The 25724-nt window shown below is 39.6% G+C and overlaps 1 protein-coding gene and 1 non-coding gene across 6 annotated transcripts in view; one reads left to right on the top strand and one right to left on the bottom strand.

Annotated features, from left to right (window-relative positions):
• The window catches only part of Grhl2 (grainyhead like transcription factor 2), a 147673-nt gene that overhangs the window by 37476 nt on the left and 84473 nt on the right, over positions 1 to 25724 (top strand). For all 5 annotated transcript variants that reach the window (XM_078016847.1, XM_040293804.2, XM_040293803.2 and 2 more), the window contains exons 2-5: positions 4820 to 5015; positions 13151 to 13218; positions 17627 to 18020; positions 23806 to 23861. In XM_078016847.1, the coding sequence (XP_077872973.1) occupies positions 4848 to 5015; positions 13151 to 13218; positions 17627 to 18020; positions 23806 to 23861 (686 nt within the window). In that variant the 5' untranslated portion in view covers positions 4820 to 4847. The remainder of the gene's footprint in view (positions 1 to 4819; positions 5016 to 13150; positions 13219 to 17626; positions 18021 to 23805; positions 23862 to 25724) is intronic.
• On the bottom strand, positions 5734 to 5840 carry LOC120883869 (U6 spliceosomal RNA). Its single transcript, XR_005726048.2, has one exon. It is a non-coding gene; the product is annotated as a U6 spliceosomal RNA (small nuclear RNA).

Here is a 25724-nt window from a genome sequence, read left to right as displayed (position 1 = left end):
CCAATTAATTTATACAAAAACCCTTCCATAGTGAGGAAGCTGAGGTCCAGACAGGTAATAATAGCTAATGAGTATCATGGCCAGGGTTTGCATCTAGGACCATTTCCTGGGGGCATTTTCTATAAACAATTATTCGGACACATTTTTCAAGACCCATATTAGATGTTTCTTAAGCCGTAAGTGCCCAGGGCCAGTCTAGGTAGCTAGTTATATTAATTTACTTGGGGAGATGTGTTTGTGAGAATACCCTGGGGAATAGGGTGGAAATTGGAACATCTAGAAGAAAAAAAAAAAAAAAAGACAATGCTAGAGAAGAAGAGTTTCCAGATTTTAGACTGAAACCAGACTGGTCAGGGATCCAAGACAGTCCAAGGACAGTGGCGCAGGGGAGCTGCTGGGGTTTTGTTGAATGGAAGTCATTTCTTGGAGTCCCTGGTGGGTCTGACCCTTAAATGAGTCTTCTTTGCATAGTAGAAATTATGTGATATACAATATAATGAATAATATGCATGCCATAGGAATTCTTGGCAAGGGATGCTCTAAAGGAGTAAAATTATGTAACATTTTCTATTGGATAGAATGTTGCAACTGGACTTAGAGTAGTTGTCAGGGAGGGGAACAACCTCAGAAAAGGAATGCATGAAGTTACCTTCATGCACTTCTTTAGGGAACTGCAGAGAAAGTGGCTTTTTAAAAAAAATTTTACACACACAAATATTTATATTTATATTTGGGGGATATTAGGGATTGAACTCAGGGGTACTCAACCACTGAGCCACATCCCATCCCTATTTTGTATTACATTTAGAGACAGGGTTTCACTGAGTTGCTTAGCACATCGCCACTGCTTAGGCTGAGTTTGAACTTGTGATCCTTGTGTCTCAGCCTCCTGAGCCGCTGGGATTACAGGCATGCACCACCACACCCAGCAATGTTTATATGTATACATTAAACAAGTAGAAGGAAGTAAATTTTGAGAAACAGATTGAAGCCAGACAAAGGAGGAATTTAAATGTCAGATGGAGGATTTGGGACTTGATGGTATAGGTAGTAAAGAATTATACTACTCTCTAGAAAATCATGTTCTGTGAAGATTATTCCAGAGGATTTCAATATGGTTCAAAGAGGGGACAGAGACTAGTTAGAAGCATGAAAAGCTAAGACTAAAGCTGAATATGGTGACTGACTTCCTACAAGGGACACATATTTTTAGCAGGGGAAGATACTATGTGCTAAGTTCCCTGCCTGTGCTCCTTCCCAGAATGTTTATTCTGTGTAGAGGGAGGAGGAGGTGAAGGTGAAAGCAATACACTTTCACTCTGATCCTGGCAGAGTGATCCAGAGTTTTTGTGGACCTGTAGATTATCATCTCAGTCAGGTGAGTGCCCCCTCCCTCCCCCCTCTCTCCTTCAGCTGATGACTCAGTTCTCAAACTTGCTTCCAACTTCTGCGAAATGAAGTCGTGGCTCAAGAAATTAAATAAGGGGGGGGGGAAGGAATTGTATGTGTGATCTAACTTGACCTTAGCCTTGCTGTGAACGGTCTGGTGCTCATTTGCATTTTCCTTCAAAGAAAGACCCAGGTAGCCAGGGGTAGCAAGTTTGTAGTTGTCATTCACAGTTCTTTGTCCAAGGCTCCTTAGAACACAGCAAAACTAGAACTTCACAAAGGACATTTGAGAAAGTGACCAAAGCAGAATTTGAATTATTATTCCCAATGAATGATCATAAAAACTTCACGAAGTGTTTTTAACTTTGGTAAACACTGCACTGTGAAACTTTCCTTTCTTTACAAGTCTACATTTTTGTTCAGTGTACCAGAGAGATGATTACATTTTTATTAAACCAAACTTCATTCAATAGTGCTCTGTACTAGAGAGATTATAATCTATGAAGAAGAAGAAAAAAACCCCACCTCATTGCATAGTTAAAGGAGAAGAGGCCACAAAGGGGCCATTAAAAGTATGGAAAGAAATGACCAGTAAAATTGTGCTTTCACTGTATAACCCTTTCCATTTATCATGTAAGAATTTATCAACAATTTCATCCTAGGGGAAAGGCTGATGAATCTCTTACATTCATGAGCTAACATCTGTGCTAAGAGCAGATGACATCAGCAATCCAGGAGACTTGGCAGGCAGGATCCCACGAAGGAAGACTCAGGAAAAATATTTCCATGGATCAGGACAGCACTTAGTATAAATCAAGTCTTGGCTATGATCTCTTAGCCTGGGCTTCCTGCTGAACTTTTGGAAATTAGCCTGTATTGTAATTAACACTCCTCCTGCAGTGAAGCAATACATGCTTCTCTCAGGCAGGAAAGAGATCTTTTTCAGTGGTGAGATTCTTGCAAATATGTACCATTTTCAAGTGATGATGGTTTGACTAACAATTTTTTGACTTGATGATGTGAAAGCAATGCACTCTCAGTAGAAATCATACTTTGAATTTTGAATTTGGATCTTTCATCAATCTTGGAGCATCTGTACCATGAAACTCTTTCTTTATTCCTTCCTATGGGACTGAGCAATTTAGAAAGCATGCATGATGTCTTGGCCCTTAGAGGCAACTGCTGGGGGCTCAGAATCTATTTCTACAACATGGAGGTGCTACTTTATTTTTAGATCAAAATGTGCAAATTTCTCTAGCAGACTCTCCAAAATGAATACAGATGTGCTCCTGTTGTCAGAAAATTCCATTATTCTGCATTATGAAATGTATTCTTCAATTTAAAAAATATTGCCCACATCTCTCCTTCTCAAACTGACAAGCACATTCCTAACTCTGTGTCTTCCAGTTCTGTTCCTCCTTGGTTCTCTGACTAGGTTGGTCTCTTCTGTCATGCACCTTCACAGCACTGTTCATTTGCTTTCTCATGCTCTTGACCTTTGCAATAGCTGCCCTCTGTCTAGCCTGCCAGATGATAAGCAGTGAGGGATAGAGACAGTGTCTGTCTTGTCCCTCCATACTCAACATCTGGCACAATGTCTGGCACCTATTGGGCTGTTCATAAATGCTTAAATAAATGTTTTCTTTTTAATTAATGGTTATCTTTAGTGCTTTTAAATTATAGTCAACTTTACCAAAAATTGATGTGTACACAAATATTGCAGAACTGTGAAATAATAGCTTTATCTGTCATTTGCATAGCACAGGGCAGTTTACAGGACCCTATTTTATCAATTATTTTATTTGATCTTCACAATCACATTGTGAGGTAAGTAGTGGCCATTGCCATCCCTATTTTAGACAGAAGAAACTGAAATTTAATGTCCAGCCAGCTCTCCTTCACAGTAGGTGACTGAGCAAGAATTCACTGTAGGGCCCATGCTATTCCTTGTCACCACACTGCCTGTGGCTTATAAGCCCTTTGATCAGGGGTTTCCCCATTTGCTCCAAGAAACCTGATCATACACTTTTAATTCAATTCATCTGCAATTGTGGGCAATATTCTTTCCTCCTAATCAGCTCCACCAAACAACTGGGACAAAAAGTTCAAACCAGAGTCCTAGAGACCATCTATCCTAGAATTCCATTCTGCTAAATGTACTTTTTCCACCTGCCCCACCCCTACCCTCAGATGTATTTTACCCCAGACCCATTTTCTGACCTTCCACCAGTGCCTGGCATACCAGCATAGAAAGGGCCTTCAATACACTCTGTGTTAAGGGTTCACACCAGCTCTCCATCACACAGGGAGCCAGAGGCGACCCTGAAGCAGTGTCAGCAAAAGGAGACCTCTTTTATAATAACTGTGGGCCATCAGGAGGTGTTGGTAGATGCATATCCTTTGATTACCACCAGTGTTGCCTAAACTCATCCTGTCACCTGTCTGTGTGACGTTGCTGTGTGCCAAAGCAGGTGTTACTGAAGTACAAGGTCTCATTGTTCCATTTGGTTCCACTTCAGTGAATAAGCAAGAGAGTCAGGAAGTGAGGGAAAAGCTTCTCCAGGCTCTTTTACTTGACACTCTGGATCCCAGCATGAGGAGCTGCTGGAACGTCATGGTCTTTGGGTATTTGAGTCATTCTCACACCCACCTGACGACACTGCCTTGCGTGTTCATTGTGGAGTTGCACAAGATTGACCCGGCCAGGAAGGTTTGACTGACTGCCCCTTTCCGTCTCTACTGAAAGTTCTCCAGATGTACTCCTCACTCTCCATAATGGTCTTCATAACCTGTAGCTTCTAAATCACTGAAATACAGTAGAATCCTACAACAATGTAGGTTTTGTGTATCACCTGTCTCGTTGCTGTTGCTGCATGTTCTTATTATGCAGAATTATCTGTATGTAATATGCTGTGTATGCCAGGGGGCTTATATTGCCTATTTGCTTGAGAAAGGCTTAGATTAGTCTGTAATTTGCTAGTAATGCCAAGCATAGATTAAACTAGATAAAAACAATGTTTAATAATCATTCCTGTATTGATTACATTTAATGTATTGCACACACTTATAATTAGAACTCAGTTAAATGAAACCTACTCTCACAGGGTTGCATTCAGTACTTATTAACAAAGAATAATTAAATAAAATTACTTAGAATAATTGGATATGGAAAGCCACGTTTGAAGGGGACCAACTTAAACACCACTTAGGCTGCCTTTTAAAGGCTGTTAGTACTTTTCATAGTGAAAAAAATTAATTAGTGATTTTATAAATGCAGCACATCAGTCGCCTTAGTTTTATCCTTTCCTTTCTTCTCCCCCATTCTAGGAAACTAGTATACAAACCAATACTCGTCCACATAAAGTATTTTGTTAGGGGCACAAAGGAAAATTCCCTGATAATGAACCCCACATTTCTTATGTGTTCATAGTAATAAAAGACTAGTGGCCTTAGTGCCCATGCCCAGTGACCCTCCGTTCAACACCCGAAGAGCCTACACCAGCGAGGATGAAGCCTGGAAGTCGTACCTGGAGAACCCCCTGACAGCGGCCACCAAGGCGATGATGAGCATCAATGGGGACGAGGACAGTGCTGCCGCCCTAGGCCTGCTCTACGACTACTACAAGGTGGGTTCTGCCCTCTTGCTTCCCCACTCTTTCTGCCTCCAGGGCTCCCCTGCTGATGGGAGGAGCAGGCCAGGGGACGTCTGTGGAATTCAGCCTCTTCTGTTCTCTTTGCCTCTTTGCGAACTCATCTGTGAAGCCCAACCTCACACCCACCAGAGGAAGTTTCCGTTTGGGGATAACTGTTTCTCATGTCCTTTGTGCACATTCAGAGGTATTCTGAAATATATTTCTTAACATCATATCACTCATACTTCCTTACTGGCATGTTTACTTTGTGGTTATGATTTTTGGTGAATAAAGCATGTTCAAAATTTAGCTATTGCTCAGTTCTCTGGTCACTAGGTTGCCTCTAGAGTTTTCAGTTTTATAGGGAATATTTTAGGGGATGACTTGCAGAAATTTCAGTCCTTACTGCCTCCATTTGTTTCAACAGGCACTAAACTTCTTTTTTTTTTTTTTTTTTTTAGGCCAGGGGAAGGTTTCTACAACCTGTAAGGGGCAGAGTTGGGAAATTGGCAAATGCAGCAGGGTCCGGGCAACACAGCTTTATTCTCAGGCATACAGCAGGTGCTAGATAATTGCTTCTGCCAAGCATTGTTGCGCCAAAGGACGCAGCACGTAGCTCATCCTATTCGCGGATGTAGACGTGTAGGCGGGACAGTCCCTATGACGCTCTCGCCCTATGACGACATGGCATCCTCACAGGAGGAGGGTGTTCAAAAATATGGAACGCTTCACGAATTTGCGTGTCAGCCTTGCGCAGGGGCCATGCTAATCTTCTCTGTATCGTTCCAATTTTAGTATATGTGCTGCCAAAGCGAGCACTAAACTTCTATTTTGAAAATTCTGAAAATGAAATAAATGCGACCTATAAATGCTTGCTTTATAGTACTTACAAAATAGAACATTTCAGGAAATCCCACAAGAAGAGACAGTCTGTCTTGAGGGACTATACCTGATATGACCTACTCTCTTAGCAATGTTGAAATGTAAATAAAATAAACAAAGTGTTTGCTGAAGGATGGGGATACATTGCCTGGATTTGACTGTGAACATCTTTGTTTTATGCTGGGAATTGGCACAAAGGTGAGCTGGCTGTGTTGCTCTTATCTGGGGATGAGAGCCCTCTCTCTGCATCATGGGACCAGCATCCTTGGACAATAACATCAGAAAGAGCAATTTCCCTTTTAGTGATCATCAGTCTCTGCTTCCTGTTGTCTGAGATGAAGAGCAAGGGTGAGTGACAGCTGTGAGGGATGGACAGGCCAGCCAACCAGGGTTTTTTAAATGAGGATATTATTAACTCTAATGAACACGTCATTGTTGCTGGGGAATGCTGAGAACGCTATGAAGCGCTTTTCATGGGTACCCTTGCTGGTCTAGGCAGACATCCCCTTTATCCAGTCCAGCAGAGTTGGCAGATGTTGTGGTCTTCTATGAAAGTGTGAAACTCCCAAGGTGACTCCTGACGTGGTGAGAAGGGCCTTAACATTAGGAAAAAGTGACTTTCAGATGCAAGGATGCTTTAGAGTCTAAACTACATTTCATCTCCTGACAATAAAGGAATAACTTAAACATAAAAAAAAAAAAATAAGCCTGAGAACCAAAATGGTTTCATGGTAGACTTTTCTTTCTTCTTTCCTGTTTGTGGTTGTTTCTTATTCTTTATCTTTTCTGATTAAAGATCTCATCTGAAAAGTACAAGGTTAAATTCTAAATATTTTGGAGTGAAAATTTTCAAAAATCCTTTTGGGGATCATTCGAAGCTCAGATCTCATAAAATCTGCTTCATGTCCTAGATCATTTGTTGTTTTAGTTTCATCCTTAGAAAGTAGTTTTCCCTAATGAGAGAAAAATAATCAAAACTTGACAGTTTTATTTAATTTTTAAAATCCATGGACACATCATTAAAGTGATTCTGATTTAATCATTCAGATAATTACATTTTTCTAACTTTTGTAATGTTGGTATTTCAGTTAATAGTTTACTATTTAAAAGAAATATATTGTTCTTATTTTATTCTGTCATTGTGAAATGAACATAGTTTTAGATGTCTATATGTGATGACAATTCTTTACTTTTAATCAGTGAAATAAAAAGACTTCCTTAAAATGTATTTTATTTCCCATAGGGTCAGAGAATAATCTAGTATTAGTAAATATTGATAATCAAGTATTATTAAATGTGGTACGTAGATTACCTCTCCTCTGACACAATTGCTGAGATTCAAAGGAAAGTAGAAATATTGTTTTCTGTCAATATTGTGTGACGTAGGATATGGAATACAATAAAACTCAAATTGTAGCCAAGTCTACAGCTCTTTGTACCGAATTAATATTTTCCAAGATCTGTTAGGGTTCTGGCTCCCTTCATTTCCCAGAAGATTTGCTTTCTTTTTGCTTGAAACATTTTAGTGCCTGTGAAAAGTTTTATTGGACTTGTTTCCAATGATCATTTTTGAGGCTTTGTCTGTTCTCTGGGATGCCCACAGTGTATGTATACTGGGTTTAGAGTTATAAAGTTAAACATCCTGGGATGATAGACCTTCCCCTATGGCAAAATGACATGTTAATGAAATAGGAGTGATTTCTCACTTTTTAAAAAATATAAACTGGGAAGTTAAATTAATGTTAACAATTACTGTCACATCATCATTTAAATTTTATCAACTTTTTATACCTCTTTTGAAGTTTGAAGGCTGAGGCAGGAGGTTCGCAAGTTCAAAGTCAGCCTCAGCAACTTAACAAGGCCTTAAATAACTCAGCAAGACCCTGACTCTAAATATAGTATAAAAAAGGGCTGGGAACGTGACTCAGTGGTTAAGCACCACTGGGTTCAATTCCCAATACCAAAAAAAAAGAAAAAGACAAAAAGAAATAGTGCTCCCTGTCCTTGGAAATTGGCAAAGGCATGTCTTTGTATAGTACTTTATAGATCTCAAGTTTTGTTCACCTACATTTTTAACTGTCACCACAGGATCATTGCAGTGAAGCCCATCAGATTTTACATTTTATAGTTAGACAACTAAGTGGAATTTACCCACGGTCACAAGACAGTCCTGGGTTTCCTAATATCCATTTCATTACAGTGCCCACTATCTTAAAAATGCTTTTATTTGAGCCTATTTGTAAATAGTTCAAAATTTTAAAATATACATTTGAAGCTTGCTATGTTGGGTATACTAATTAAGTGGTATTTATTTAAAGAAAACTTATTGAATCTCTTATAATTTAGGGACTCAATTCCAGTGTAGCTCTCACTGCAGTTTAAGCTACTTACCAAGAGCAGCTCCAAAGTCAAGTGGAAACTTTCTAGAATTTCAGGCTTGACAGAAAAACATAACAGATTTAATTAGTTAGATATTTTTAAAAAGGAGTTGAATTTATGTCTTAGTCTGTTTTCTGTTGCTATAACTGAACACTACAGACTAGATAATTTATGGAGAGTTAAGGTTTATTTAACTCATAATTCTGGAGGGTGTGAAGTTCAAGGACATGAAACTGGCATTTGGTGAGGGAATTCTTACTGCATAATAACATGGTAAAGGATATCACATAGCATGACAGACTATGTATTCTAGCTCAGGACTCTCTTAGTCTTTTCATAAAGTCACAAATGTCACTATTGAGGCCCCATCCTCATAATCTACTCTGATCCTGATTACTTCCCAAATGTTCCACCTCCAAATCTCATTACCACGAATTTAGAGTTTAAGTTTCCAATAGGTGAACTTTTGGGGGATGCGTTCATACTGTAGCAATTTATTCTTACTTTAATTTTCCTTGAGAGTTTGTTATAATCTGGTTTGTTATAATCTGCCTGGTGAGTAGGTTCCTGTCTGTTCTGCTGACCTGGTAGTAGTGCTGGAAGTAGTTTGTTGGTTTGTTTATCCAACAAATATTCACAGTTTAGCTATGATCTTCTAACAGTGGTGATAGATATCATGAGGATTGGATATCCACCTCAGAGAAGCCACAGAGTCACAGGCCAGGATAAAATACCTATAAACCTGTAACCCACGCATGGAGTAAGTGCTGTGTTTAGGAGCAGTAAATTGACTGACAATTTTCCAGAGTCCACAGTCATACCAGAGGGAGCAATGCCGGCTCTGCTGCAGAATACAGGAGGTTGTCAGGTAGACAGATGAGGAGAGAACCTGTCAGATAAAGGGAACAGGAGACAGAAAACATGGGCTGTAAAATGCCAAATTGAACTCAGTGGAATCCAAGTAATGGTGCAGCTGAACAGGGGAGGGAACTGAGGTCAGTCACAAAGGCGGCAGCTCTGTTTTGAAGAGCCTTGCCAGGGCAGGCTGGAGGGCAGGGGCGGGCCAGGGTTGGGTGCATGGTCTTGCTTTTTGCAAAATAAATGAATGAATGATAAATATTTATAAGCTATTGAGAATTATTTTAAAAAATCAGCTTTTCTACTTTTCTTTTTTTCTAGCCTCCTTGAGGAATAATTGACAAATAGAAATTATATATATTTAAGGCCAACAACTTGATGTTTTGGTATATCAGCTTTTCATTTAAGTTTGTGCAAATCCATATGGACAAGGAAGAAAAGCTTACCGAAGAAAATGAAAAGTTTATAATCCTTGTGTTATAACATTTGACTTAAATTCCCTCCAATTCCAAAGGATTTTGAGCTCAGGTATCATAGACAGGAGATATTATCCACACATATTATAGCAGCAACATCAGAGAGGTGGATTGAGGGGAGATAGTTCAAAAAGCAGTCCATTGCATTAGTTCAGATGAAAAATACTGACCTAAAAGATGAGTATGGGGGAGGGGAGTTCCCTGGATCAGCATTTGTGAGTGTTTTTCCTAAATCATCCATTCAAACAGGCACTACAGAGAGACAAAGCAATATACTCAAGAAATTATTAAGTATTCATTTGAATAAAAACTGGCAACTGATTGTGTGTGAGAGAGACAGTTGCTGGGGGGAGCTCAGAACTAAGAGCAAGATGCCTAGATGAGTCTGGGGTGATCAAGAGTTTGAGGAGCTTGTAGGAAGTCCAGGTGAGATATAGTAAATGTGGATCTAGTGCTCAAGAAAGGGGGCAGAGTTCAGAGGTCTCAGTTTCTCTGAAAACAGTCTGCAAAGCCCAAGGTGATCATGGTTCAGAGAGGCCTGGATTGCAGCAAAGCCAAATAATCAGCAAACAGTAATCATCTCTATGGCTTTTGCTCAACACTGTAGAATGAGCACAGCTGTCTGCCCAGAGCTCATCCTAGTGGCTCTGGGCAACAGTAACATTCCCTTCCATTCGTCTTTGGAGTGAGTTTGGAATCCCCATTTTTTTTTTTTTTCTATTTCTTCGGTTCTGCCTCCCCTAGGCCATTGGAATTGATGAATTCATTCTTGCAATAAGTATTCTGAGAGGACCTACTATATCCTAGGCACTTAGGACATTACTACACAGGATAGGTACTCATGGAGATTGTGGTCTTCTCATGGATACAGAAATTCAAATGGGACTTGAGGTCTAGTCAGGACTATAAACCTGGAAAAGGTGTGGAGGTGGGGAGTGGGTTGTGTTCCAAGCTGAGCCAACTTTGTGTGAGGGCTCTGTTTTGAGAAGGAGCTTTGCATGGCCATAGACACACTGTGGCTCAAGTGTGATAGGGAGCAACTGGGCTGCTAGTGCTGAGATGAGAGGCTTTTTGGAGGTCATGTTCCTGAGAGTACGAGAGAGTTTTAAGTAGCAGCATGAGAAAATCAGACTTGCATTTTTATGAAGACCACTTGGATGCAGAAAGGAATTGTGGGAATTGAGTGAAGAAGAGGAGAGATTCAGAAGACGGTTGCAGCCCAGGCAAGAGGCACTGGGGGCTGAGTCTAGAGGGTGGATTTTAGACACAGGGTATTTCATGCCACCTGGTTGGTGGGGAATGATTCAAACAAGAGAACGTGTTTATGCCATAACCCAGAACCTATGGAAGGAACCATAATGAAGTAAAACATCTGTCCTGGTGCAAGGCCCTTCCTCACTTGGCTTTCACTCATCTCTGAAGAAACCTCTCCCACTTATACATTTCTTGCTCTGGCGATGACTTCCTTATTCTCTTATATCCTGGAGTTTTATAGAAGCAGTTCCCATAGCTAGAAAGCCTTCTCCATCTACCCAATAAATTCTCTCCCAATCTCAGTGATGCCGAAGGTGTGTCCTCTAGGTTTCCAGAGCACCCTGCACATAGCTCAGTTTTACATCAAATCTCTGAGGACTGGATTTTTTAAAAACACTATTAGGGAACACTACATATGTGTAGAGAAGCCAGGTGCTTCCTGGTGGGGATGAGCTGTGTGGTGAACCAGGACACAGCCGCAGGAAATCTGGGGAGACGGGGTCTTCTCAAATACTGTTTTCCCCCTACCACCTTAAAAGAACACATTCTGGTAAAATATGCATGACATAAAATTTAGTCATTATTAAGTGCACGGTTCAGTGGCACTAAGTAAGTTATGTGAACATTTCCACCATTCATCTCTAGGACTTTCTCATCTTCCCAAGCTGAAACTCTGTACCCATTCACCACTAACTCCTCATTCTCCCCCACCCGACCCCTAGGGATTTCTATTCTGACTTCTGTCCCTTTGACCTATTCTAGGTGCCTCAAATAAATGGAGTCATACAACATTTGTCCTTTTGTGTCTTAGTTTATTAGCATAATATCGTCAAGTTTCATCCATAGTATAGCATAATTGCCATAATTATAGCAGAATTTCATTCCTTGTTAAGTCCAAATAATATTACTATGTATGATATACCACATTTTGTTTACCCATTCATCTGTTGATATATACTTGGGTTGTCTCCTTTGGGTTATCATGAATAAAGCTGCAATGAACATTGGTGTACTAGGTATTGAAATTTTATGATCTGTCCTCTTCAATACATGACAGGAACCATGTTTTATTCATGCCATTTCTATCTAATACTTAACAATGCCTGGTACATTGTAGACTCCCCAAATTAACATAAAGGACTTACAATTGATTTATTTTACTTTAACAAATACCTATAAAGCACAGGACCTTCTAAATGCTTTTAAAAATTTATCTCATTTAATTTTACTAAAAGCCTACGAGGTACAGGATGATCATTAAGCTCAGTTTACAGAGATGAGGAAAGCTGAGTTTAGTCAGAGTCAAGCCCAGGCAATCAGGCTTTAGGTTTTGACCCTTGGTGACCTTGCTGTCACCTCCCTAGTCCAGCTACCTGGGCTTGCATACATATCTGGGCCATAGGAATTATTCAAAGAGTCCAGTGGAAGAATGTTTCTCGTCAATGTGTTTATATCTTAAGATGTGAGGCTGCATTTGGATGCAAAGGAGATTGGTTAAAAGAAAATCTGAAGATGTATTGAAAATCCAAAGACAAACAGGTAAAAAAAATAAAAATGAAACAAAACAACCCAACAAATCCCAATCTACTTACTCATGTGTTTGGAAACGATGGCCAAGCAGAGGATCCATGATACAGCAGGGAGATGATGGTTGGAGAACTGCTGGTGGGGTGTCCTCCTAACACCTTTTCAGTAACACTTCAGGTAACACGTTGGCATTAGGGTTAAGATGATAATGAAAGTGCACTGGAAAAAGAAATTGTGGAGTCAAGTTCCCAAGCTGTGTAGGGAGGGTGGTTAATGGGTGGCATATTAGCTGCTTGTTCCCAGACTGGCTGAGAGTGTGGTCCCCTCCTCAATCCCCCTGCTCTTGTTGGCACCTGATGTCCCTTATCAGAGGGATAGTCTTTGCTCCTTAACAAGATGCTTTCTGTAACTCCATGATGCTTTCTATCTGCTCAAAGGCACCCATGTCCTGACTCAACCATAGAAGTTGCTCCTCTCCAAAAGTGGGGAGGGCATGGAGGTATCAGGGCCAGGGACAAGGTCATCAAAATCATGTCTGTTGTGACCTTATGTTTATCACCACCCCCTTTTATTCTGGGTCCACTGTCATTGTCACTCAAGCTCCTCACTCTTTAACATCTCCTGACAGTAACAGATTTGCCATTTCTTCCCAGAGAATGTTCCATTGTGATTTCTGTGTTTACACTGCTGTCTGGTTCTGCACACGGTCACTGTTGCCTGCGTGTCAGTCTGATTGATTGATCATGTTTCCAGGTTCCTCGAGACAAGAGGTTGCTGTCTGTCAACAAAGCAAGTGACAACCAAGAAGACCAGGATAAAAGGTATGATGGGTGTAAAGGAATCTACTGGACCCCCAGAGTATCTCCTTTTCTACATTTTTTTGAAAAAAGTAGCAGTCAACTAATGAAATTTTGTTCTTGAGAGATGATGTGTTCAAAAAGCTTTGCCCTCCTCTGCCTGTTGGAGTTTGGACCCAAACTGAATCTCTCAATAGGGAGAGAAAATTCCATTGTTTTGATTATGCATCCAGAAGGTCATCAGCAAGCTTTTCCGATGAGGAGCCTGCCAAGGAGGCTTAGAAGCCTGAGAATAGGCTGGCAAGGGAACCGACTGCTGGGGTAAACATTTCCGACCAGTACCATGGCTCCACCACTGCGCCAGGCCTGGAGGGAGGAGACACGGAAGGATCAGGATCAAGGATTCCTCTTCCTAAGGGAGGTGATAGGGCTCCTTCTTAGCCGAGGGAGGCAGCTGGTGGAGGGCCAGGATCTGTGTGAGTGCTCTTTAGGTGCAAAGGTGGGAAAGCCATTAGGAGATCATTGTGTCACCCCCTGTGCACACACACCTTTCTGCCCCTTTTAATTAAGAGCCAGTAACAACCAGGACACAGATAAATTGATATTTAAAAGGGGGAAAAATGTCACCAATTTTATGTCTAATGAAACCAATTGGAGAATGTGACTTGAAATCTGTAGCCCATAAATCTTCAGTCTTGACTTAGGTGACTTAAGGTAGAACGTCATACCACTGTGGTACAGCAGGGTGCTGTCTTTTGGTTCAGGATGATCCAAACAAAAGGAGGGGACCACCTTTCAGCTACTTCCCTTCAAGTCATCTACTTTTCCTCTGCAGTGGGATGGAGAGAAATCACAGGGGTTTTCTCTAGAAGTTTATTTCACATGGAAATATGAAGCCAGGAAAAATAAAATCTCCAGCCAGTGTCTATGTCAGAAATGTACCTGTTCTGGATAGAAACTGCTATGACATTATGATCTTTTTTTTTTTGCCTACTAGCAGAGGTCACTCTGCTTCCTAGCATCCCTGGGCTCTGCAGCCCCTGTATATAACCCACCCCAGCAGATCATACTGTCTGTGCCTCATTCACTGTTCCACTAGGGACTTTCTGAAACTATCCTGGGGTCTCAGGACCTCACCCTTCAGGTCTTGTGACATTTCCTCCATACAGCCAGTCTTATTGAGCTAATGGCTTGTGCTGTCTGCTAAGCCTAGGCCAATAATCACAATGGAGTCAGGGCACAATGAGCCTAGGCAGTGTGCTCTGTCTGCATGATACATCAGAGGCAAGAGAAGCCATTTTTTATTAAGGCATATTTTAGAACAATATTTCAAAGTGACAGCACTCGTTGTATTTCAGCAATTATTTTTGTGATTTCCATGAAGCACCTTAAAAAAAAACCTGGCTAGGAGGTAGAATAAAGCACCTTGTATAGAATAATTATGACTTAGCAGACTTCTCACTGAATCTAATTTGGAAGGATATCATTTTGATCTGCTATGTGTTCATGAATTAAGGTGCCATGTGCTAACATGATATCATTACAACTGTTTGTATACAGAAGTTACTACTTGGGGAAAATAACAGACTCTCAATGACACAATCCATTTTTTTTATAAAGTGTATTCAGCGCACCATTCTTTGTATGGCAATTTTTTCTTACAATATAGTTCAATTCTAAGTTCTATTGCAGGTAAGCCAGTATCCCACAATAATTCTTCTTTTGTTCTAATTTCCCATTTCTTGGATGTCTTTCTAAAATTCTCTGGCATCAGCTTCTGAAGTTAATTTTATGACAGAGGCATAGTCACATATCATAGTGTGGTGTCTGAGTCGATTATTTCCTGGTGATATGGTAATAACAATTCAGCTAGATTTATACAACTCTATAGTTTGCTTATTTATGTGTTAATAAGAACACCAGAGGATATTTGGACTTGTGCTCTTTGTTTAAAATTAATGCTTTACATGAAATAAAGAACTGAACAATCTGGCCTGAAATAGACTATAGACAAGCTTGAATATTCTGGCAAAGTCAAAAAATGTGCCTGTGTGAAGTCCAGAGTGGAAAGTGGGTAATTGCCTTGGCAACCAATCAGGGTAGACAAACCCATTATTACTCAATCTGCAGAACCTTATCCACAGAATTTTTTTTTTTCTCCACCAGAGGGGTTTGGTAAATTCTAGGTTCCAATTTAACTAGTGAAGGAATGACCAGGGGCCCTTACTGTGTTCATGATGTTGAGGCCCACTCAGGGTGGTCTTGTTATGGCAATACTTTTTTCTGTTTTTTTTTTTTTTAACACTGATTTTATCATGAGGTTTCTTTTTTAAAAGAACAACCATTAACATTCCATGCAATGTTCTAAACAACGGGGCTTAGGAGGTGCTGATGTAAATGGGTGGTCTGGCTTTTGGCATTATCCTCCTAACTGGATTCAGATGAAACATAATTTCTAAATCTTCACTGTGTCTTATATGTGATTCACTCCATTGATCCTACCATGAAATCGGGTTAATGCTGAAAGCCAGAATGTCTGTATGAGTTCCTAGAATTATTATTATTGTTTCCATAGAACTGTGACAGACTCAGAGATGTTTAGCTATTTTTCTGTTGGCTTTGTTCACGGGGAACCTTTCTTTCTTCAAACTTCGCTTTGAAGTTTTATCTGAAAATTCAAAGCTAAAAACACCCATGTCTTGCTTGATAGGTGAGCTCAGAGGCTATTGGACTTCTTCTGATAGAAAGGAGCCACAAGAGCCCAACTTTTGGAAGACAAAATTTTATTCAAATATTTCACTCAATGAGAGATGCTAATCAGCCCCAGAAATTTCATGCTATATAAAAAACAAACAAATTAAAAAAAAACAAACATCCCAGATTATTTAAGACAAAGATTCATGGAAAATGTGTATTTATCTCCATAATATGGAGAATAATCATAAATGAATAAAAGTGCTCCTCTTCCAATTTTACAGAACAGAGGGATCTTGCTAGTAAAATCAATAATTATCTTCCATTTATATGTTCCTCTTTGCTTCTGCTCGTTCCTGGAATTCTTTGGTCTAAATAAAAGTATTTCATTCTAACCTGCCAAGAATTAATTTTCTAAACCCACTCCTTTCTCTCTACCTGCCAAGAGGTCAGAGATCTTGTTATCCATAAGCTCAGTTATAGCACTTTTTTTTTTTTTTTTTTGGTACCGTGGATTGAACTCAGGAGCACTTGACCACTGAGCCACATCCCAGCCCTATTTTGTATTTTATTTAGAGACAGAGTCTCACTTAGTGCCTTACTTTTGCTGAGGCTGGCTTTGAACTCAGGATCCTCCTATCTCAGCCTCTGAAGCCACTTGGATTACAGGTGTGCCCACCACTTCCTGCCCAGTCATAGCACTTCCTTAAGATCCAAAAGCACCTCAGTGCTAACAATGTCTATCTATGTACTCAAGCTATTTCTCAATTTGGGAAAGATACTTTAATGATAAATTCTTATTTCTTTTTTCCTTTAAGAAATTTAACCCACAGAATGGTGAAAAATATCCCTCCTTCCACTCTTCAAATTACCATGCTTATCCTGTTGTGTTTCTCTCTTTCTCTTAAAAACTTTTGAGAGTTTGCAACCACATACAGAAGTGCAAAGGACAGTACAATGTCCTCCTCAAATGCTCATTGCATCTTCCAATTCATACTGATAAATTCTCATCACACCACCTTGATATCCACAATTTCCCTCTTACTCTTTCTTCCTTCATTTTAATCCTGACACCACCGTCTTTTTACTTCTAACCTCTAAAAACAATATTTTATTACATAAACACAAAATCATTATCACAACCAACTAAGTTAATGCTACTTCCTTAAGTTCCTAGTCCGTAGTCAATTTCCTCAAAAAGTCTCCTACTATCTCTTCAATTTGTTCAAGTCAGGGTCCAAACATGATCCACTCATCCACTCATCATACTTGATTATTAGGGTTTTTAAATAATTTTTGATTTAAAACTGTCCTCCTTCCTCTGTTTTTGTTTGTTTGTTTTTTGTGCCTTTGACTTGTTGACAAATTTACGTCAGTCAGGTGTGCTACATTCTGGTTTGTTTCTTTTTGTTTTTTAAATATTTCTTCCAGTTCCTGTATTCCCAAGAGCTGAAAGTTAGGTCTAAAGGCATGATCAGATTTAGGGTCAACTCTTTTTTTTTTTTTTTTGAACAGTGATGCTCTATGGTGGCACTGAGTAGTTGACATTGGGAGATACCAGGGACATGCATGGCTTGTTGTCCTGCTTCTGGTGATGCAAAAATTCCTTTGCATTCTGTTGTGAGGTTCCCTGTTAACTTTCCCCTGCGTGGCTGCCCTCATCGGGTATTTCTTGCGAGTGGCAAAGTGGTGACTTTTCTAATGGTATGACATTGCGGGGGTGGGTTTGTACACACAGAAACTGTCTTGGCGCCAGTGAAGCCCAGAGTAATTTGAGTGGAGGAGAAAACCGCGTGCAGGTCCTAAAGACGGTTCCGGTGAACCTTTCCCTAAATCAAGAGCACCTGGAGAATTCAAAGCGGGAACAGTACAGCGTCAACCTCACCGAGAGCCCCGCCATCATCCCGGTGTCAGGGATCACCGTGGTCAAAGCTGAAGATTTCACGCCCGTGTTCATGACCCAACCTGGGCACTACACCCGGGGAGACGGGGAGGAGCAGCGCGTGGTTATCTTTGAACAGACTCAGTACGACCTGCCCTCCATCGCCAGCCACAGCACCTATCTCAAGGACGACCAGCGCAGCACCCCGGACAGCACCTACAGCGAGGGCTTCAAAGACGGCACCGCGGAGGTGAGCCAGGGCTGAGCTCCGCTGAGCTCTCTCTTCTCTTTTTAAGTGGATTAAATGAATGGAAATGTGAGTTTAGGTGTTTTTATGTGTTCGTTGGTATTCTGGAATTTTCTCTAGGTGAATGGATGTGTGTAGAACATTGCAAATTTTTGGCAAGTCTTAAATGACAGATCCTTTTAGCTTTGGTCTAAAGATTAAATATTTTTGAGGCATTAAAAAATATTCTTCCCAAGTGTAGTGGTGTACATTTGTAATCCCTGTGGCTCCAGAGGCTGAGGCAGGAGGAGCACAAGTTCAAAGCCAGCCTCAGCAACTTAGCAAGGCCCTGTGCAACTCAGTGAGATCCTATCTCTAAATAAAATACAAAAAAAAAGGGGGGGGGGGCTGGAAATGTGGTTCAGTGGTTGAGTGCCCCTGGGTTCAATCCCTACCAAAAAGAAAAAATGAAATTGTTCTTGCTTAGTAAAGTTTCCACCTTGACCTCCTCTAGTAGTAACCTCCCAAATGATAGGTAGCAAAAGACATTGCCTATCAACTCTTTTTTAAAAACAATGTCATTTTTAAAAAACCTTGTTAGATTGAATATTTGAGGAGAAGGTGTTCTATCTATAGTCCATTTTATGTGTGTGTACTTTGTATTTTATGCTGGAGACTACATATTTTCAAGTGCCCATAGAATGTACAAGAACAATAATCTTTGCTTCTTTAAGTTCATATGTTCAGAGTGCTGAGTTTGAGAGATTTGGTTTGTATACAGTTATGTAGCTGTCTTTGGAATCATCATGTAGAAAGTTCCTTCACCCTAAAAGTTCCCTTAAACCCCCTCTTCCTCTTTGGCTCTTGGGAAATGCTAATCTGCCTTTTGTTACTATATTGTTGCCTTTTCTAAAATGTCAGGTAAATAGAAGGATAGCGTGTGTATAGTCTTTTATGTTGTCTTCTTTCACTTAGCATAATTTTATGTTTCACTTATGTTGCTTATATGATTTTTAAAAATTGCTGAGTAGTATTCCATGGTAAGTGTATGTCACAGTTCATTTACTTTTGTACCAGTTGATAGATTTTGGTTGCTTCCAGTTTGGGGCTAATATGAATAACACTGCTATAAATATTCATGTGTTTATTTTATTTTATTTGGTCCAGCCATTTTTTTTTTTGTATTTTATTTAGAGATAGGGTCTCACTGAGTTGCTTAGGGCCTGGCTAAGTCACTGAGGCTGGCTTTGAACTCACGTGTGATCTTCCTGCATCAATCTCCTAAACCACAGAAATTACAGGCGTGTACCACCAAGCCCAGCTTCATGTGTATCTTTTAATGTGGACAGAGGCCTGTCATGAGCAAATACCTAGGGCTGGAATTGCTGGGCCATTTGGTAAATGTACATTCAAGTTTACAAGGGACTCCCACACAGTGCTTCAAAGTGATGGTACCATTTTCATTCCCATTGGCAATGTATGAGGATGCCTGCCTTCCACACTCTTTCTAAAACTGGGTATGTCACTCTTTCTAACTTTAGCTATTTTAGTGATATAACATGGTATCTCATTTTGATTTGAGTCTGCATTCTCTGATTTCTGTTGAGCTGTTTCATATACTTATTTGGCCCTCCCTGTGACTTCTTTTGTGAAGTATTTGTTCAAATTCTTTGCCCAGTTTTCAAATAGGCTTATTTATGTTTCTTTCATTAGGTTGTAAGAGTTTCTAAGTAGTGTGAATATAAGCTCTTTATCATCTTGTTTTGTATCTTGTACCTTTTAGTTTCCTGAATGTCTTTCAAAGAGCAACAGTATTTAATCTGATGAAGCTTACTTTGCCAATTTTGTCCTTCATAGTTGATACTTTTGGATATTGTTTAAGAAGTCTTTTCCTATCCCAATGTTACAGCAAATTATTTCTTCCCTGTAGATGCCTAATAACTTTACCTCTTACATGTAGGCTTCTTATCCATTCTTAGGTAAACTTTATATTTGATATGAAGTAAGGAAAAAAAGTTCTGTTTCCCCCCACACACTGATAATCAGTAGTTCCAGCATTGTTTGTTGAAAAAATGATCTTGCATTCATTTAATGGCCTTGAAATCTTCTCAGAATATCTGTTCATGATATAATCATGGTCCATCTCTCCAATATTTGACCTAGAATATGTAATGCATACCTTTAGTAGATCATCACCTTCTTTACCTTTAGGGAGCAGTGCGTCTAGATTTTAGATACTCATTGGCTTTCCAATTTTAAACATGATGGCAGAAGGGGGAAATGGGTGGTTTTTAATTTCCTAAAGAGGAGAAGCATGGTGGCTGCATGCCAAATATCTTCAGCTGGCTGCTTATTTGGGACAAAAATGTAGTTACTGGAGTTTGGGATTTCATTGCTAAATAATAATATTTAAAAATAATAAACACTTGGTAAGGGTTGGGATTGTGGCTCAGTGGTAGGGCACTTGCCTAGCATGTATGAGATACTGGGCTCAAACCTCAGCACTATATAAAGATAAATAAGTAAAAAATAAAAGTATTGTGTCCATCTACAACTAAAAAATATTAAAAAAAAAACCCCAACACTTGGTAAACACTTGCTGTGTGCTAGGCATTCATCTTAGTCTGTTTGTGCTGTAATAACAATGCTGGAGCCTGAGGAATTTTCAATGAGTAGAAATGCATTTGACAAGCTGTTCTGGAGGTTGAGAAGTTCAAGATCAAGGAGCCACATATGCTAAGGGCCTCCTGCTACATCATCCCATGGCAGAAGGGCAGAAGGGCAAAACATACACACGTGTGACAGAGTGCTGAATTTGCTCTTGTAACAAACCCATTCTGGCAGTAAGAACCCACTTTCTTGGGGCCGGGGGTGTGGCTCAGTGATAGAGTGCTCACCTAGCATGCATGAGGCACTGGGTTCGATCCTCAGCAGCACATAAAAATAAAATAAAGGTATTGTGTCCACCTACAACTAAAAAATAAACATTAAGCAAAAAAAAAAACAAACACCACTTTCTCAGTAACAATCCACTTCCACAACAGTTACCTTTATCCAGTCACCATGGCCGTCCTCACAATCTGTCATCTTTTAAATATCCCACCTCAACACTATTACATTAGGGTTAATGTTTCAACACAGGCACTTGGGACACATTGAAACCAGAAAACATAGCAGCATCGTTCTAGGTGATGTGTACTCATTAATCCTCCTGAAAGCCGCATGAGGGGGTAGCATTATTGTCAAATTTATTTTCTTAATGAAGAAACCAGGGCATAGAGAAAACAAGAATTGGTCACTTAGCAGCAAGTGGGAGTGATGGAACTTGACCCAAGCTGGCTGCTCCAGCTCCTACATCCTTAACTTTCACCTCCATACTCTTGGAGAACACTGTATGGGACCTTCCAATTCTCAGTAGTTCCATTGCTTAAGTCAGTGACTCGCCAAATGTTTGTTTAAAATCTGGGTGTCCTTTATCTATGGCCATAGATAGTTCTTATCTTCTGGGTGGGGAGAAGAGGCTGAAAAGGTTGGCAAGCAGCATAAGCTCTCTGCAGTCCTGTGGGAGCTGGTGCACCCAGCCCTGCCACTCCTGACACCAGTCATTTAGGGGCACCTGTTGTATTCTCTACAATCAGCATGACCAGAGCCAGACATGAGAAATTCCCTGCCCCTAAGAGGCTATCATATTTCTTGGCGTTTCGTGGCTTTACAACTAAACTTTTATTATCCTCATAATAAAAAAGGAAAAAATGTCTTACAGTTAGCTTCCTGTTATGATGCTGAAAGTAATTTTAAAAAGTTTCTTTTAGCTGAGTGAGGGATCTTGTAGAGTCTTTGATATATTGTTGAATACTCGATTTATCCCCCCTGCAGTCAGGGATGCTTCTCTAGGAAAAACAAATAACTGAATCTACCACTCCATAATCCCAGGTGAGGGATTAGGTACAAGTTTCTTCACCAGTGGGTTGCCACTGATGTATTTTCTCACACTTTCTAGAGACATTCTGTTAGTCACAGAAGAGTGTGTGGACATGGTCCAATGTCAACGGAAACATCATACTATTGGGGGGATGGGATATCAGTTGTGTTTGTGTTGTAGATAAAGAGCCATGTGAAAGGAAGCTATTGTGTTCGGAGCTTTATTTTGGAGTCAATGAGAAAGCAAAGGAACTTGCCAAAAGCTAAAAATGAAGCATTTGGGTTGAGCTGCTGCTCTTCTCGTCTTGAAGATTGGAGTTTGTCTTGTAGATTGTATTTCAGCCTGATGTAAGTTAAACCAAATGATCTGCTATGATCTTGAGTCCGCTTTTTTTTTTTTTTTTTGGTTGTTGTTGTTTTTGCAACTGGTTCTAAGAGCAAGTTTGAAGTATTTTCACCAAGAAAATTTAATGAAGGAAAATTTGTCTAAAATCTAGTGCTTCTTTTAGACAAACTAAGAACATTTCTGGAACTCTTGTTGAATGAGTGAATTTCATTTTGCTGTTTGGGATGGATTCCTCTGTGTGTTTGTCTAGCAGGAGGGAAGGGAGCAGTTTGGATTGGATACTGTCCAGATGTAGGGGCCCTCAGAAACCAGGTACTTGGTAATCATTGTTCAAGGGATGGGATGATCAAAGTGGAGCTGGGGATGTCTTTGCAAAGAAAGCTGAAATCACTTAGGGAAGGGGATGTTACCTGCTCTTGTAGCTGTGCTATCGTGTCCTGGGCTGGATACTGCTATTCTTCTGCCTTGTCTATCCTCCCCCAGAAGCACTGAACTCTCTTAGGACCATCCAGGCCAATTGTCAGTGTTGATTTTCACTTTCTCAGTTGTGTATTTTTTTTGTTTCTCTACTTGTTGAGAATCCTGTTGTTTTTCTATAGAGGGCTTGCACACTATTTATAATTTTTTCAATTTCTTAGAGATATTTGAAAAATAAAAGGTCACAGTGAGAGGACTGGGTGTGTGTGGCCAACCTAGAATACCAGTATTCTATTATTCTTGCTTTAGGATCAAGAGTTAAGGCTTTGAGGCATATACTTTTGAAAATGTTCTAAAATGTAGCAAAATGCATTCTATTTGAACCATATATATAAACAAACATCTCTGGACCCAAGCTTCTTTTTGTGCAAAACTAGACTTAAAGTTTCCTCCAAAACCCTACTCTTAAAATGTTTCCATGGAGATCCCTAGAGAAGGGCCTTGACCATGCTCAAGCTGTTGCCACTTACTAGTGCTTAATACACATCCATAGTGCTCACTATGTACCAATCACTGTTAGTAATATTTTGTTAACCTATTTAGTCCCTCTAATTGGTAGGCACTTAACAGATGGAGAAAATATCAAGTTGGCTTTATTTTATAGGAATATCAGGTAAGAGAGCTAGAAGTTGGCCCTGGACAGTCTTGCTCTAGAACCTGTGCTTCTAACCACTCTCCTATGTTGCTACATTATGTGCCCTCTGTGTTATTAATATTCCATGAATTCAGAGTTTGTGATATTTGTAAGAGTGTTGGAGAAAATAAAAAATAAAAGTGATATTTTATGTTTGAAGAAATAGTTTCTAACTGCAAATGCTTTGGGAACACCTGTGGACATATGAATAACTTCCAAAGCCTGAATGTGTCTTCTGTTGAGTGTAGCCCTCAGGGAGGTGGTATGTGAGTTCTGTAAAGAGGTGGAAACTATTTTTGTCATTTGAAAACATAATGCCCCCAATACACAACTTTCCTTTCTAAGGGGAGGCTAAAACAGAATATACTTATCATTTTTTTCCTTTGGTGTACTGACCTACTTTTTTTTTTTTAATGACTTAAATTTTGCAGAAATTTCGGAGTGCTTCAGTTGGGGCTGAGGAGTACATGTATGACCAGACGTCAAGGTAGGTAAACCAGAAGTTGCACCTTCATTAAGGATCCTTTAACTGTTCCTGTAAGTTACACTTTTGAACAATTTTTTCTTTGTGTACTTTCATAGAACAATCTGATTTCCTTTGCCTTCCATTCTTTGCTCTGTGCAAATGAACTTCTACATCATTATTTCCAATCTTGACAGATTACCTTCTAAAAAATGGAAATGCATAGATGATTTGTGTGTAAAATCCAAAGCACTGTGTGATTGGCTCTCAGTTCAGTCACTTGGCCTGATTTCTTTTCTGCTGCCACCATTGTCAAATGGTTTGAGCAGGTCTCTTAGACCCTCCCAAGATGTGGAAGGAGGAAGGTGGGCTGAATCCAGAGTTTTTACCCTATGTTCTGGACAGCCTGGGGGGATATGAACCTCTGCAATTATATTAAAAGTTGTTTATTTTCATATGTGACTATTTCTGGGAAGAGGGTTCCAAGCTTTCTTTATATGTTATAAACAATCTTTGACCTAGTTATCTAGGTGACCAGTAGCTTGTAATCAGGTCTAAATTTTATTATTTTATGGTACTGTATCATAATTGTTCTTTTGGGCAAAATATCACTGCAAATGGTTCTGTTGTAATTGATTTATTTCCCATATGCTCTAAGATACATATTCTGGAATTTGCTTAGCTCATTTGCTTAAGCCTCAGATTTTTATCATATAAGAAGAGTATTATTTTCCCCCTTAGAATTCTTTCTCATTATAAAAGTTAAAGTACAAATAAAATAATATTACAGAAGTAGCTAACATAGAAGGCAATAGTCTCTCCTAATCCTTGCAAATAGGCCATTTTAAGAGAGAATTTGAGAATCACCTTTGCATCCAGTCTTTTAAAGACTGAAATGAAAGGACTGAAAAAAAATGGAGAGGGTCAGATGATTCAGAAAATACAGTGTTTGTAGCTGTGGCCCATCCTACAGTACAGCAGAAGCCCACCCTTCCTTCCTTCCTGGGGGTCAAACCCAGGCTCTCACACATGCCAAGCAGGCGCTCTGCCTGGGAGCCATATCCCAGCCCAGAAGTAAATATTTCTGAGTGAACATGTAAAACAAAAAAGATTGTGGTCACATCTATTGTGTTCATTGTAAACAATTGATATGTTCTTCAAAGTTGGAAAAAAATTGGTGTTTTTTGTTTTGTAAATTACATCTTTTAAACAATGTTTAAGGAAACTGTTTAAGCAAGGATCTGCAAACTTTCTCTGTGATGAACTAGATAGTGCACATTTTAGGTTTGTCAAGCTATAGTCCTCATCACAACTAAGAACTGCAGTTGTAGCATGAGGGCAGTCTTATACAATACATAATCAAATTAGTGTAGCCATGTTCCAATAAAGCTTTATTTATGCACACAGACATTGAGCAGCTTGTGGTCCACAGATCATCATTTGAAAACCCCTGATTTAGAGTAGCTTTGTCATAAGTTCTTTTGCAGATTTCAGAACAAGAAACAAACACGGAAAATACTCCCTGTTGGAGAACTAGATTCTCAATAGAATGTTTGGTTCTGGATTTTCGTATTTCAAAATATTTTTAAGTGAAATATAGCTATTGGTAAATCTTGGTTAGATACAAAGAAGGTTTGGCAACCTGAAATGAACAAAAGCATTCAGATTTTTGGCAAGTGGTTAGGATAAAAGTGGCAAATTCTATCAATTGTGAAGTTTTAGTTGGCATTACCTGAATGCCAACTAAGATATACCAGAGGTTCTCTGCAACAAGCTTGCCCAACTGGCCAAGCACACCCTGGACTTTCTCCCCTTCTAAACCATCTGTTTTATGGAACACTATTAGAAATGTTGTATACATTGTACCAACAATGACCTTTGGTCTGG

The sequence above is a fragment of the Ictidomys tridecemlineatus genome, chromosome 7, assembly GCF_052094955.1.
Source record: "Ictidomys tridecemlineatus isolate mIctTri1 chromosome 7, mIctTri1.hap1, whole genome shotgun sequence".
In the NCBI taxonomy this organism is placed as follows: domain Eukaryota; kingdom Metazoa; phylum Chordata; class Mammalia; order Rodentia; family Sciuridae; genus Ictidomys; species Ictidomys tridecemlineatus.
Note: the sequence above shows the minus strand (reverse complement) of the source record. Positions and strands in the feature narration are given on the sequence as shown.